Source organism: Pseudorasbora parva, chromosome 25 (genome assembly GCF_024679245.1).
Source record: "Pseudorasbora parva isolate DD20220531a chromosome 25, ASM2467924v1, whole genome shotgun sequence".
In the NCBI taxonomy this organism is placed as follows: Eukaryota; Metazoa; Chordata; class Actinopteri; order Cypriniformes; family Gobionidae; genus Pseudorasbora; species Pseudorasbora parva.
The window spans coordinates 27,534,693-27,550,738 of NC_090196.1; the positions used below are offsets into that span (position 1 = coordinate 27,534,693).

The window sequence follows — 16,046 nt, forward strand, 5'->3', positions numbered from 1 at the left end:
TGTGGGTCAGTTTAAGGGTAGAGTTAGGGACAGGTGTGGTGGTATGGGTCAGTTTAAGGGTAGAGTTAGGGACAGGTGTGGTGGTATGGGTCAGTTTAAGGGTAGAGTTAGGGACAGGTGTGGTGATATGGGTCAGTTTAAGGGTAGGGTTAGGTGTAAGGGAACTGCCAACTGTGTAATACAAATGTAACTACAGAAATTAATTACAGATGTAATTACATGCAGGTATTTTTAAAAATGTAAGTACAATGTAAACACATGTATGTACACAATAAGTGCATTGTATCAAATGATTAATTACAATGTTAGTACATAGTAGTTAAGGCCACCTAATATAAAGTGGGTCCGTTATTTTCTTAAGCCCCGTTCACACATAGGCTACAGTGATTTTATCTGTGAAGGTTATGAGGTTGCTATACTGTTGGTCGCTAATAGGCACTCGATGAACGTTTATGGGCGCTTCACAACATGAAGATGAAAATCTGATTACTAATGAGATGCACTTGCTTTAAAACTAAGGCCCCGTCCACACGGAGACGCGTTTAGCTGTATACGTATACATTTTGTACGGTATCAGCGTTTCGTCCACACGGATCCGGCGTTTTGGAAGCATGAATCCGATATTTTTCGAAACCGGGTCCCAAAGCGGATAAATCTGAAAACGACAATCTTCCGTTTTCGTGTGTACAGCGAATCCGTATATTTTCTGAAACGGTGATGTCATCACACTACGTCCAGCATGGTGAAAGAGTTAAAGGGATACAACTACGGGAACTGGGCATGCGCACATCAATATCGTGTCATTTAATTGACGTATCTGCATTATTGTAAGGGTAGGTTTAGGGTCGGGGTAGGTGTAGGCATTAATAAAACACATCTGTTAAGTAGCGAATGTATTTATTGTTATTTTATTGTGAGATTTTGCCTCACCTCCGACCACTGCCCTTCTAGCCACAGCTCTTCTTCTCCGTTTTTAGTGTATATCTGTGGCAGAATTACAGCGCCACACACTGGCCTGGCATGCAAACTACATAGTTTTTATTTTGTTTCGGTAATCTCGTGTGGACGCAGATAGTACTTGAAACGAGGAAAAAAAAAGATTGGATTGGGAAAGCTCTGGCTTCGTGTGGACGTGGCCTAAGATGTTGTTCTATTATGATAAGAATCACCCAATGATTTCTAATCATTTTGTTGTAGTAAATCACTCTATGTGCAAACATATTTTTATACAGAGAAAATAAGAAATAGTCTCATTTATTTTTTATAATTTTCTTGTTCGGATCCTACATATAACTTCAAATATGTCAGAGGGTCTCGCATTAACGTAACTGCAAGTTAATCATATTTTACATATGCCAGAGATTCTTCTGCAGAACAAAATAAAACAAGGCACATTTTTGGTAAAAAATCTCCATAGATTGTTTAATACAACATACCATATTTTCAACAATTCAACATCGATAAAATTGTGTTAATTAAAAATAAAAATAAACCAAAATGCATATTACTTTTATTGCACAGAACAATTTAAACATTTTTCATACTAGATTTTTTTCACCTTTTTAGGTCTTTTACCATTTTTTCTTTAGTATAAAAGAATATCATGGACCACATTAATGCACATCATCGTCCTCCTGGGCTGAATGTTGGAGAGGGCAGAGGTCATATAAAGATTTATTCAACGTAATAGGATGAAAACAGTAGGTAGACCACAGAGGCAGAGGATCAGAGAAAGATTCAGGTGTGCGTGTGTGTGCAAGTGTCAGATTAACTCTTAAGTGGATCAGTAAGGGTTAAACCATCTGTGCGGCTTCTCCATCTGCAGCCTCAGTCAGCAGCACAAACCACTTAGCGAGGCGAAACCCATCTACCGGAGCAAAATCCAGTGCATAAACACAGCTCAGTGTCCTTCCATGGAAATCACCTGCCCTGCTTGTCCCAGATTAAACAAACTCTTAAAACACAGCTGGACCGTGGAGCGAATTCATTAAACCATTGCATTTCAGCCCTAAAAACCTGCTTCATACTCCCCAACCAATTAACCAGCCTCTATCTAGCACTGCACCATTGCGCTTCCTTTTCAGCACAAACAGCCTACTTTCAATTTATTCCCACTTCCTTATTCATAACCGTTGTCTGGCGTGATTAACGTGGCGCTATATCTGCCCGCGGAAACAGGTGCTATCACAAAGCACTCGTTCTTAGTATAGATATCTGTCATCGTCACAAACCAGCACCTTCTGAGTCCTTAAATTTGCTGGATAACTTTGACGGTTTCTTTGGGCACCAAATCTTCGTACAAGATAAAGAAAAATAGATCTGCGTCCGGTAAGACAGGTCTAAGTTTAAGACCATTAGACAGGTGTAAGACCCAAGTGACAGATCTGAGAGCAGGAGACAGGTGCGAGACTCAGCAGCGGCAGCAGGTAAAGGTGATTGAGTGCTGTCGAGCATATTAACACTCTCACCTTTTGATGAAATGATTGATTCTGTTATGAACTCGCTTGCTCTCGCACATACACGCTCTGAGATGGAGCTATACATTTTCGGTTTAGCTTCTCAGGCGAATGAAAGTTTGAACGAGTTTGTTATATAAAAATGTGATGCTGCAGTGCCATTAAAATGGGTTTAAACCTGACCAGGCACAAGAGAAATGCTCACTGCAGGCTACGATGACCATCTCTATATAAAATTAAATCAAAACATAACGAAAGTTACATAATCACCTCTGGTTTCACTTGCCTCGCCATTAATCCAACAATAAACAACTTGTACTTGTTTATCCAGATGCTTGAGTCGTAAAATTCCCTCGGCTTATCCAACAAATGCATTTAAAATACAGATTTGAAACCAGACAGCAGAGCACAGATACAAAGAAAGGAATGTGCGGTGAAAGTTGCACTATACACACATTTCTCTATAGCAGGAATGGAAATGCAATCTATTATATTCTACATTCTGTTGTTAGACACAATGTAGAAGATGAATTTGGGCAAATTCAGCTGTTAGGTTGGTTAAATGTGCTTTTGACCCCTGATTTATCTACTGTAATTCTTTCACAAAACTATTCATTTTAGTAGAAAACAAGAAATGAATGGGTTCAACGAATAAACAAACAAGAGAGGATGCGGGCAGCAGGACCGAAGGGAGGATGCTCTGCCTTTGCATTCTGGAGGTCGACACAAAACATTTTGGAGGTTCGGGTTTTCCTTTTTTTTTTCTTCATGTTTTTTGCCCATAAAAATCCACAGGAACTTAAGTGTTTTAAAACAAAATCCTCTCTCAAAGATATTGGTCCCCGTAGGCTGAGTTTAAGCGGCATCACAGAGGAGTGCGAATAAGGACATTTTCCCCCTCTCATGTTCAATATTGAACAAAAGCACCAACCCCTGTGCCGCACATCCATCTTTAGAAAGGGGGAAAAACACCCCTCCTCTATGGGGAGCTCGTCAGAGCCAGAGGTTTTTCAGGCAGGGAATCTCTTGGTTTTGTCTTTATTAGTTTCTGAAAGGGTCTTTTGAGCTCCCTGGTTGGATTAAATCATTTTCATGTTAAATTTCCGAGGGGCATCGGCGGCTCCGCTGCTGCTCATCCCAGCGTCCGATTTGCGCGGGACGTACTCTATCTCAATGTTGTGTTTGCTGTTCCCTTTGCCTCTGCTCCAAAGAAAGAGCAGAACCAGGCAGAACAGAACCACACCCAAGAAGGAGATGAAACCCATAGTCGTGGCGATGATAAGCGTCTTTATATCAAACGGGAACGGGACCGTTGCTCTCGTTCCATTGGCTCCGTTGTCGTTGGGTTGATTGGAGATAAACGCCAAGGTTTTGTTGGGTTGGTTGGGCCAGTCCGGCGAGTAACTGTGGACGTGCAGGTGAGCCAAAGCGGTGTCGTTTCCGCCGGCGTTGCTAGCAATGCACACATACGTCCCATTGTCCTGAATCTGAGCATAGCGCACCTCTAGGGTGCCATCTGGGAAAACAGTGAGCCGTCCTATCGTTTTCGTGGTGATGAACTGTTTTTGTGGGGAAAGCCACAAGATGACGGGTGTCGGGTCTCCGTCGGCTTGACACACGAAGTGGATGGTGGTGCCTTCGTCAACAAACTTTTGCTGGGGCTTCCGGTCTCGGATCCTAGACTTGCGACACGTGAAGTAATTGGGCTGCAGCACGTCAGGAAAGTCCTTGAACTCTTTTCCTTGAACAAACTCAGGTGAGGAGCAAGTCGGCTGCTGGCGGTTGAAGTTGAGCCTCCAGCGGCGTCGGAAAACCCAAAGCAGACGGCAGTCGCAAGCCAGCGGGTTGTCGTACAATGCGAGGGTCTCTAGGTTCCCCACTGAATGGAACACGGCCTCCTCCAGGGTAGTAAGGGCATTGCTGGGGACATTGAGGATTTTCAGGTAGTTTAGTCCTCTGAAGGAGTAGGGCTCGATCATTGTCAGTCGACCGCCCACCAGGTGGAACTCTTGCAGTCTGAGCAGGTCATGGAGCCGGTTGCCTTCAATCATCTGGATGGGATTATAGGACATGTTGAGGAAACGAAGATAAACTAGGTGTCGCAAAGCCAAATACGGAATCGACGTCAAGTTTGCATTAGTGATCGTTAGGGAGGTAAGATTCAATCCGTACAAGCAGTTGGTGGTCATGGTATCCAGGTAGGGCCAGTTGGCTATCTCCAGGACTTTCAGACGGTAGAGACGCTTGAAGCTGTAATCTCTGATGCTGTTGATGTTGAGATTTCGCAAGCGCAGCGTAACCAAGCTGTGCAGATGTGTGAAGGCCTCAGTCGGGACAGAGGTCAGGTTGCACCTTTCTAGCGTAAGCTGCTCCAAGCTGCTGAGGCCATGGAACGCCCGGTGGGATATGAAGACAAGGTCATTATCCCCAACCTCCAGAAAGCGCAGGTTGTAGAGGTCCTGGAACATGTAGTCCAGCAGAATTACGATCTTATTTTCACTGATGTCCAGCTTTGTTAGGTTACTGAGGCCTGTGAACACGCCCAACTGGATGAGCTTCAGCTTGTTGCTGCGCAGTCCCAGAGTCTGCAGGCCGTAGAGGTTGTTGAAGGCGCCGGGCTCAATGGCCGAGATGGTGTTCTCATTGAGCTCCAGCTCTTCCAAGTGCGGAAAGGCAGAGAACTCATCTGGGTTGATGGTTTTGATTCGATTCTTGCTGAGGTCCAGGAGTCGTGTTTCCGACGGGATTCCCTCTGGAACGGACATCAGCTTCTTGCGGTGGCATAAGACCGAGCGCTCCTGAGCATTGCACTCGCAGCGTGATGGGCAGCCCGTGGCAGAGCCGGACAGCACTGTGCCCAGCATCAAGATCAGAATGGGCTGCCAGCATGCCACCAGGAAGCTGTGCCCACTCACTTCCCCTGCTACCATCCTACCGGTTACCTGCACAGATGGAGAAAAGAGAAAAAGTGCGCTGAGTTATAAAATATGAAATTCAAGGCATCCAAATCAATAAACAATTATACTGCAGAGTATATTGACTAAACCTTCTACTGTGCTATTTTCTTTGGCAAGCAGAATATGGCTCTAAAACATGAGTGAATTGTGTATTTATTGAATACTGTTCATTGAAAGAATGGAGAGTTTTTTTTTTACTAAGAGTCTTACTAATATAGCAGAAATCATTTTCCATTTCCAAGTACGTGTTACATTATAGGCTCATAAAACTACTGCACTAAGGACTGTTTGATTATTTAGAACTGTGGAAAGGAAGAGCCAATGGCGTGTACTTGCATAACTGCGCGAACTGGCACTTTTGGATTCGATCTCTTTTGTTTTGACCCCAGCTATTTCAACTTCAAAGGCTTTTAACACTGAGTAGCACTCATGCTAACTGAGCTCAGGGACTTGACTTGGAATCCATTGCAAGGGTTACATCAGCATCATAAGATATTTATGAAGCCTCTAAACCTCTGGTGCACCTAACACAGCTGAGTAGTGAGTTAGAAGGCTGTTGTCCCAACCAGCCTTTTCACTCTCAAATCCTGAGAGCGTTCACACTTCCATGTATGGGATCCATCTGAGATGATGGCACAGGGGCATATGTGTGAACTTATTCACAATTTTCAAGGAGAAATCCACTTCACAGGAAGTCAGCAGGTGCACACATAAAATGCACGTGAGATGGTTTGGTTTAAGACCGTTCTGAAACACTCTGATATCGTTCTAAAAGACATGCTGACCATTCATATCTGTACACAGAGATTAATGCTTTCTGAAGCAGCAATAAACACTATTCATGCACAACTGCACTCCCTTTAAAATTAAGCTTCTTAACTTTGGCTTGGTTGTGTCTCCCTTCCATGATAGTAGTCTTTTAAAATAACAACAAAAACACAACTGCAGTCTTCTGAAAATCCTCTTTTAGAGGAAACTGTTCCACCATGCTATCTTTTGCCTACACAGGCAGTATCCGAATGAAACCTCATAAGGGACTCATCCTGAATACTCTACACTGGCAGCAACTCCGCAGATGTGCAAACGACCCGAAACGAAGTTTAGTGTTAGCATGTTGCTGAAGTAATAACGTGATTCTTAAACACACACACACACACACACACACACACACACACACACACACACACACACACACACACACACACACACACACACACACACACACACACACACACACACACACACACACACACACACACGCGTTGGTCTATGTGGTTTACAGGGACTCTCCATAGGCGTAATGGTTTTTATACTGTACAAACCGTATTTTCTATCCCCTTAACCTGCCCCTACCCCTAAACCTACCCATCACAGGAAACATTCTGCATTTTTACTTTCTCAAAAAAAAACATTAATTAGTGTTTTTAAAGCTATTTGAAATATGAGGACATTTCAAATGTCCTCATAAACCACATTTATAGTGTAATACCAGTGTAATCACAAATTTGTGTCCTCATAAACCACATAAACAGGCTCTCTCACACACACACACACACACACACACACACACACACACACACACACACACACACACACACACAGTAGTTTATAAATGCTTTTCAGTATATCTTGACCGATCTTTGGCTTTTTCACAGAGCTCATTGTAGTGAATTCTGGGATTGCCTTATCTGTTAACGATACATACAATGCTTCCCAAGAATTCAGCACAAAAAATCATCAAAGAAAGATTTTAAATTATTCATAATCACAGTTTTTGCATAGAGAGCACAGCTATAAGGCCTTTTAAATGCTCTCTAGGTAGGCAGCTCAGTCGGTTTTGTAACAGAGCTCACATCTCCAGCGAACGTCAGGTTTACTCTTTTTTTCTTTTCTTTTACTGTCACGCTATTCTCTACCAACCTGTCGTGACTCTGATTATGGTTTCATAACCACCTACACAGCACCGGAGTACTTCTATTGAGAGCATCAAGACATGTTCATTTCCTGTTCATGTAACACAACATCCCTGTCGCATGATCATAAAAAAGATGTACAACTTGCATTAGGAAGCCTGATGCCAGTGATTATTGCTTGTGTCCTGAAAGACTGAAATATTGTGCTTTGTGACGCTGATATTAGAGATCCCCCACAAGCAAAGGATTTTTCAGTTCAAAGAACTTGTAAAGCTTTTGTGATCCTCAAAATGGTTCTTTAGGGAACCGTTTGTCTTGCAGCACAATGACCATTAAAAAGAGTAATTGGTGTGCAGAGCTCCTCCCACCCACACAAAGTACACTGTATCAATGTAGAGGAACATTTCAGAAGAGCCCAATTTGGATTTCAATTTGATTTGATTTGTAATGAATAAACTGCAGTGATCTAACTGTAAGCCCCAGTTGTTCATCAGGATCAATAATGAAGTTGCTGAAGGGGTGAGTTGGCTGGAAGCGTTCAGCATGTGGCCCACAGGCACTGTGTTAAACCGTTAGCACTGTTGAGGGGAGGCTGGGTTCAGTTCAAAGCAAATTAAGCAGCCTACAGTGTGGGCTGCCAAAACCTGAGAACATATGGAAATGTTCTTCATATGAAACTGACATGAAAGAACTATCCCCGCTGTCTGGTCATCAGACTAGCAACATTATTCAGCTAATTACTTCGGAAATCTTATCAGACAGCATTATGTATTATTTCACGGTGAAAGCAAGAAAAGAAATGGTTGCTGTAAAGCCCTCCTGCTGGAACTTATGTGATCTGTGACCTTTATTCCACCTGTAAAATTACAGAAAGGCAGCATGAAAAGTAATGACGGGAGCGCATAAAGTAATGCAGTGGGTTACTGTAATGTGGTGAATTAATCAATAAGGCAATGCCATGAATTTGTGTGTAAAGTAATGCAGCAAACTAGTATGTGAAGTACAGAGAGGTAGTGTGTAAACTTAAAGAACAAAATGAGCTAATGTGTATTTGTAATGCAGTGAGGTAGAGTGTAAAGTATGCAACATGAGCTGTAAATTAAAATAATGCAGTTTTATGACCTGTATAATTACTTGCAGCATTAGTGTGTAAAGTAACTGTAAACTAGTATGTAAAAGAGAGTTAGCAAGTAAAATAATGCAGTGAGGTATAGAGTGCAAAGTAACGCAGCAGACTGTGGGTCAATGACATTGACATGTATTTTTTGTGTCCAAATGATTTATTTTTCTAAACATAATTTTAATAAATACATGTCATATATCAAACTGATCTACAATATCTCCTTTATAAGAAACCTTTTTTTGTGGTAAAAAAGGTACCACAGTTTTGTGGTAATTACACAGTTATTACATGTTAATAATAGAAACGTTTTAAATTTCTAGTTCCCTTCCAGTCGGTCACGTTCGACGTACGTCTCCATTCCTTCCTTCAGGGAACGAGGGTTACATACGTAACGGAGACGTTCTAAAGAATCGATAATCAAATGTTTTTATTTATTTATTTTTATCTTGACTTACTGTTACTAATGTGTCTATTTGAATGAACAATAGATTGATAGATTCTGGGCCCAATATTTGCACTAGTTCCATATAAAAGATGTTTTCATTTATTTAACTTGTTCCTTGAGGTTTTTTCTGTATTGTTTTGCACTTCTTGTTAATGAAATATTATTATAGTACTGAGTTACATAAATTGGTCTGAGGATTAAAATAAAGGCAATTGAAATCAGAATAAAATGCATTGACATTTTTACTTTTATCTTGTGAATATCAATCATTATTGATCACAACGTCAGGTGGTGCGACTGGTCATGGTCAGGTGGTGCAACCAGCATATTTTCATTTAAAAGTATCAATTTCCACTGCAATTGCAAAATAAAGTAAGAAATATAACTGTAAAACTTTATATAACATATACAAATCATTTTAACAATTAAAAACAAAAATAAAAACTCCTTATCGAAAAATTGGTGTTTGAACACATAGAAAAGTAGCCATTTATATGAATTGGAATAAAAAAGACAACAAATAAAGAAATGAAATGAAATTTACAATGCAATATGCATTTAAGACACTACAAGGACTGATATTTACAAGTTCTCAGTAGTGCTAAGTACATTAAATGTATATTTATTTAAATGAATATATGGTCGTACCACCAGTCATTTTCTGGGTGGTAAAATCAGAAATCTTGTTTAATAATGAATTAATGCTGCCTAAAAAGCTGTAAAACCAATATGAAGCAACATCAAACATTTGTTTGGACATAAAAATGTATTTTAAAACCGTTTTGCTTAAAAAAATAAAAAAATGATCTTGAAAACCTTATTCGTCATTGACCCATGTAACAAATATTGTAAATTAAAATAACGCAGTTTGATGACATGTTAAAGGGTTAGTTCACCCAAAAATGAAAATTCTGTCATTAATTACTTACCCTAATGTTGTTCGACACCAGTAAGACCTCTGTTCATCTTCAGAACACAAATGAAGATATTTGTGTTGAAATCCGATGGCTCAGAAAGGCCTTCAGTGACACCAATGTCATTTCTTTTCTCGAGACCCATAAAGGCACTAAAGACGTCGTTACAAAGCCCATCTCACTACAGCGGCGCTACAATCCTTTTATGAAGCCACAAGAATAGTTTTTGTGCGCAAAAAACAAACAAATAAATAACGACTTATGTAGAGATGGGCCGATTTCAAAACAAAGATTCGAACGGTCATGAATCAGTGTATCGATTCAGGATTCGGATCGCTTGTCAAACAACCAAACTGCTGAAATCACGTGACTTTGGCGATCCGAATCCTGAACGGTTATGAATCAGTGTATCGATTCAGGATTCGGATCGCTTGTCAAACAACCAAACTGCTGAAATCACGTGACTTTGGCGATCCGAATCCTGAACGGTTATGAATCAGTGTATCGATTCAGGATTCGGATCGCGTGTCAAACAACCAAACTGCTGAAATCACGTGACTTTGGCGATCCGAATCCTGAACGGTTATGAATCAGTGTATCGATTCAGGATTCGGATCGCGTGTCAAACAACCAAACTGCTGAAATCACGTGACTTTGGCGATCCGAATCCTGAACGGTTATGAATCAGTGTATCGATTCAGGATTCGGATCGCGTGTCAAACAACCAAACTGCTGAAATCACGTGACTTTGGCGATCCGAATCCTGAACGGTTATGAATCAGTGTATCGATTCAGGATTCGGATTGCGTGTCAAACAACCAAACTGCTGAAATCACGTGACTTTGGCGATCCGAATCCTGAATCGATACACTAAATTCATAACGGTTCGAATTTTTGTTTTGAAATCGGCCCATCTCTACATAGTTCGTTATTTAGTTTTTTTTTGCGCACAAAAACTATTCTTGTCGCTTCATAAAATTATTGTAGAATCACTGTAGTGAGATGGGCTTTGTAACGACGTCTTTAGTGCCTTTATGGGTCTTGAGAGGAAATGACATTGGTGTCACTGAAGGCCTTTCTGAGCCATCGGATTTCAACACTAATATCTTCATTTGTGTTCTGAAGATGAACGGAGGTCTTACGGCTGTCGAACGACATTAGAGTAAGTAATTAATGACAGCATTTTCATTTTTGGGTGAACTAACCCTTTACATAACTTGTGACATTGGTGCGTAAAGTGACTGTGATAGTGTGTAAAGTAACAGTAAACTAGTATGTAAAAGAGAGGTGGCAACTGTCAAATTAAAAGGCAGTAAAGCAGTACAGTACAATAGTGTGTGAAGTAATGCTGGAAGGTGATTTGTAAAGCAACATGGCGAGGCAGTTCGTAATAAACGTGGTGTGCGGCTGCATCTCCTCTATTCTGGCATGATTGCATTTCCATCTGTTGCATCATTTACTATTATATATTTATGATACATCTGAATCTATCACAGTTTGAACGTGAATTACTGCAGTCTGGAGCAGGACAGTGTTTCCCAGCGGCAACAATCCCATTTAAAGACGGCAGCTAAATACCTGAGCAGCAGAATCCTCCTCACATCTGTCACTGCTATAGGAACAGCACGCTAAGAGTCTAATCTAGTTCAGAATCAGCCCGTTCACTAATCCTGTACACACACACACACACGCTCGCATACACAGGCGCACCGACACAAATTCAGGTGGACTTATTTCAGCTTCATGTAGGTCAGTTCGGCGCACGGACACCTCACAGGACAAATAAAGTTAAACACACACTTGGACAAGAATAACTCCGGCTCATCCGTAAATCAATCTGATTAATTGACTTAATGAAGCTTTGCTGCTACTATGCAGAAGACTGAGTCTTCCAAGTGACTTAAATCTCTTGAATCCGTTCACCAAATTAGAGTTTTGTTTGCCAATTCATTTCATAACCGAAAATCGCTCAGTTTTTAATTATGAATGAATTAGTATTTCTGCATCTTCTGCATCGGATAAAAAAAATCTTTATTGTTTCCTCTAGTAATAAGAACAATATCCAAAGTAATGTCAAACATTTCTCCTCTACAGATTTCATATGCTCAGATTTAAAAAGTCTGCAATCGAAAGTCATAATGAACTCAACATTTTTCATCAATTTCCAAAAATGACCTGAGCTTCCATCAATTAATTTGATAGCATTGTAGTTCTACTTGTCTCATTAGTGCTTTAATTTCTCCTTATGATTTTTAAGGTACACTAATAGAGGCTCAACCAATGGCATGAGTTTTGGGGCGGGGCTATCTGTTTGGCTAAACAATGGTAGACAAGTCATTATTTTTGCAATTTCCGTTTGGTGATCAAATTAGCTTCTCCTGTTCCTCTGGACCTTTAAAGTCAGTCTTTGACGGTAGAAAGGACTACCAAAATACTGTCCTACAATAGAAAGGCTTCACTTTACTGCAAAACAAGTGTCAGAAACGAGATCGTATCGTTCACTTAAAATGCTTGTGCACAGAGCACAGTGTTCAAGACTGAAACAAGTCTAGCACTCAGAAACACACACACACACACACACACACACACACACACACACACACACACACACACACACACACACACACACACACACACACACACACACTCAATCCATTTCTTATGGTCCGTGACCGAATCTGCTCATTTATTTGTTGCACTTGCTGCAGAATCAACAGAGTGTAACTGAGTGGTCCCTCATTAGAGACCCTCTTCTTGCCTTTCTGCTATTATTCCGTCTGTAAAGTAACTCTGGCTCAGTGAGTGCAAACAGTAGGTTTACATTGAAAGCTTCAGATCTGCCTGCTGACCTTCTGAAAACATCTCCTCCCAGAAAAACCAGCTCCATCCTACAGCCCTAACAGCTCCTCAGAGCTCAAACATCTCCGGTTTCACTCTCTCTGCTCTGACATTCTCTGTTTTTCTCTCTCTGAGGGGAGGGAGACACGTTGACCCTGAAGCTGCAGGAAAAGAAGCATCAACACAAGCCCAGAACGCCAGCTGGAATCAGGAATAACGAGGTCCAACACACAAGACGTCTCAGTGCTGAGGAATCAATCACACAAGGCAGGTTTTCTCGCTGGATGCGAGACGAGAGACATGGGTAGACGCACAAATACAAGCTAGACTGCAAACCCTAGCCTCACTGTCTATTGTCTACAAAGGAAGCTTCTGGTGCAGCGACCTAACAGAAATGGAGCCTCGTAATAATTGATCTGATACGCTCTTAATGGGCAGAAACTCCATTAACAATCTCTCCCTCGCCATTAAGTAAACTGACTTGCCTTAAAGGGACTCACACTTACAGTTGATTCCAACAGATTTTGACGTTAGCATGTTGCCAAGCTAAGGACTTGAAATGTAACCAGTTGAAAAAAAGGGCATATGCTGGTTAGGTGGGTTTTAAAGTAGGGCAGCTGGTTAGAGCTGGTTTATGATCGTCCCTAATTGGTCATGAGCTGGTAAAAGCTGGTCCTGAGCTGGAGCTAGTTTAAGGACCAGATGGGCTTAAACCAGCTGTCATGCTTCAAAACATACCTAACTACCAGCTGTTTTTTCAACGAGAATGGAATCATAGCATCCAGTCATACAAATTTAATTTACCCGTACCCGTTCCCCTTGAAACAGACCCTTACAAAAAATAGCCATGGTTTTATTATAGTAAAAGTGTAGTAACCATGGTTTTTTGGCTAACTGATTACCATTTAAATAACATCAGATTTACCACAAATACCATGGTTAAACTATGGTTAGAGTAGCAAACCATGGTTAATTTGTGGTTACCATGGTTTAAAACAATAACCATGTTTTTTTGGTTTTATTTGTAGTAAAACCATGGTTCTTTTCGTAAGGGAGTGGCAAGGCGTAGGGGTGAAAATGTTCCCTAAAAAATGGGACACCACTACTACACCATTGCACGTCGTCACACCCCGTTTCTTTTATTAGTGTCCTAACATTTAACCAGTATGAACAGCAATGAAGTGCGTGGGCTATTTCTAAAAGAAATTAGGCGCAAGCACGTTTAACAAATTACTCACAGCATAGTTTTGCGCTGTATTTGGACCATAGACTGTAAAAAAAAATAGGCTGTGGACGTAGAGTCCGTAACGTCACCCATAGGATTCAAAAGAGCAGTTCTGAAGCGTAAAGTAGAGACGAGCTGGCCGTTGCCATCTTGTCAGCGCGTCACGTCCGAATAATAGAAAATGGGCAAAGAGGCGGGTTGTGACGCAATGACTATCAGACAGTGGATAAATGGCAATCACCTTGTCACTCAAAGTAACCACGCCCTTATTTATTCAGAACTTTAAGGCTTTATATAATGTAAATGAATGAGTTATAAAAAAAATCACCCCACTCGCAGTTGTAATGAAGGGCAAAATTAGCCGTATAGACCAAAACCACAATTTGTACCAGACTGTAAATATGTTTTTTTTTCTGCTGTAAAGTTGGGCATTTTAACATGGGGCTCAATGAGATTCTGCCCCTAGTGGCCAGTCAAGTAATTGCAGTTTATGTCACTTCTGTATTGGCTTCAACAGAAACTGGGGGAGGTTGCCGCTTAATTTAAACTTAATAAAATGGCGTTCGTTTACAGTTCAAAAACACGAGCTATCGAGTTTCCTAAGACGATACAGAACATACAAGACTGGCCGCTTTTCCATAAGGCCAAACTGTTCTCCTTGTTTATTAACCGTTCCATTCCATGCTGATCCGAGCCTGAAAGTGAGTGTTTCAACTTTTCAATGAATTCCTATGAAAGTAAAGCTTCCATAGGAATAATCTGAAAATGCGCCAGACTGAACACGCGGCGTGAATGATGGCCGTGCTTACCTCAGCTCTGCGCTCTCGAGATGAATGTAATCTCCTGCTGCGTTTGTGCCGTGACTTTCATTCGGGTAATTGACACTTTATTGAACAGACACGTTCAGTTTTTAATTGTAGTGTCTGTTCTTTAACTGAACGAAAACATTTTATTACTATGAAAATCAAAACAACGGTAGGGCCGTGTCAAGGTGGGCAAGTGATAACCAGTAGCCGTGGCTTTGGTATTGGCCTCGTCGGGCAGCAAAGCAAGTGCATTCTGGTTGTCTTTCATCCACATGAGACAAAAATACATTTAGTCTTTTCTCAGTCTAGAAGTCAACAAATTAAAAAACATTTTCACATTTCACATTCATTAATGACCCAGTTTAAATACACATGCATCTTCCCAGCGCTGAAGTACCCCTTCAGAAACTGGCAGCCAGGCGACATACAAGTAATCGATCCAGAGTGGCAACATCACTACACATATTCTAGCAGCACAAGTTGTCAACGTATGGAAGAAGCTTTTCATTTTCATTGAATCTAGTCGACATTTGAACTTCATCTCCATTGCATGCTCCGAGACTTCATGGGCATTTCAGCAATTAATTTAATAAAACTATCAGATAAATACAATAATAACTAATTTAATAGTCAATAACTAATTTAATTTAGTTATTGACTATACGTTACTGTATTTAGTGCAAGTTAAGTCTTTCTCAGCCACTGACGAAAATGTCCATCATTTGTGAGACAATGCTTTTAAGGCTTTCTATTACACATCTTCTGAAAGAGTACAGATCAAACACAGGGAAAGAAGCAGCAGATACAAGTAGGGGTGCTGACAGAAATTTATCGTGGTGCCCCCCTCAGTACTTGGCGACATCAGCGCGTGATGCGCATGGTGGGAGCGGCGGCACTGTATAACACACACAAATACTGGGTTAAATAGTGCATTTTTACCTACAATGCTTGGTCTACAATGCTTTACCCTGGGTGAATGTGTCAAGCTAATTTGAACAACTTAATGAGCTATCTTTGTTTTGAAGGATCTATCTCAGTCATTAGCTGGCCGACTAGCTACTATGTAGCTGGACAAGCTAATTACTAGTTAGCATGTTCCAAAACATCTTCCTGGATTTTCCAGCAGGGAACAAACTGACAGCAGGGACAGAAAATGACTCAGTCGACTTTCACAGGTTATGTACAGAAGTTGCGTAACGCATAAGAATGACATCTATTGAAGTAGATTCTGAAAAACAGAAGCAGAGTAAAAGGACAACGGCGGTCACCTCATTCTAGTTCCCGCATTTAAGTAACACCTGTCTGTGAAAACATATGCGCTCCTTCCCTTTTAGCTATATAAATTTCTCTCACACTCATTTTCTTCTCT

General features: G+C 40.9%; 1 protein-coding gene across 7 annotated transcripts in view; it reads right to left on the reverse strand.

Moving 5' to 3' along the window:
* Positions 1-1,394: 1,394 nt before the first annotated feature.
* Positions 1,395-16,046, reverse strand: part of lingo1a (leucine rich repeat and Ig domain containing 1a) — a 116,292-nt gene continuing 101,640 nt past the window's right edge. For all 7 annotated transcript variants that reach the window (XM_067435891.1, XM_067435888.1, XM_067435890.1 and 4 more), the window contains one exon: positions 1,395-5,398. In XM_067435891.1, the coding sequence (XP_067291992.1) occupies positions 3,536-5,386 (1,851 nt within the window). In that variant the 5' untranslated portion in view covers positions 5,387-5,398 and the 3' untranslated portion in view covers positions 1,395-3,535. The remainder of the gene's footprint in view (positions 5,399-16,046) is intronic.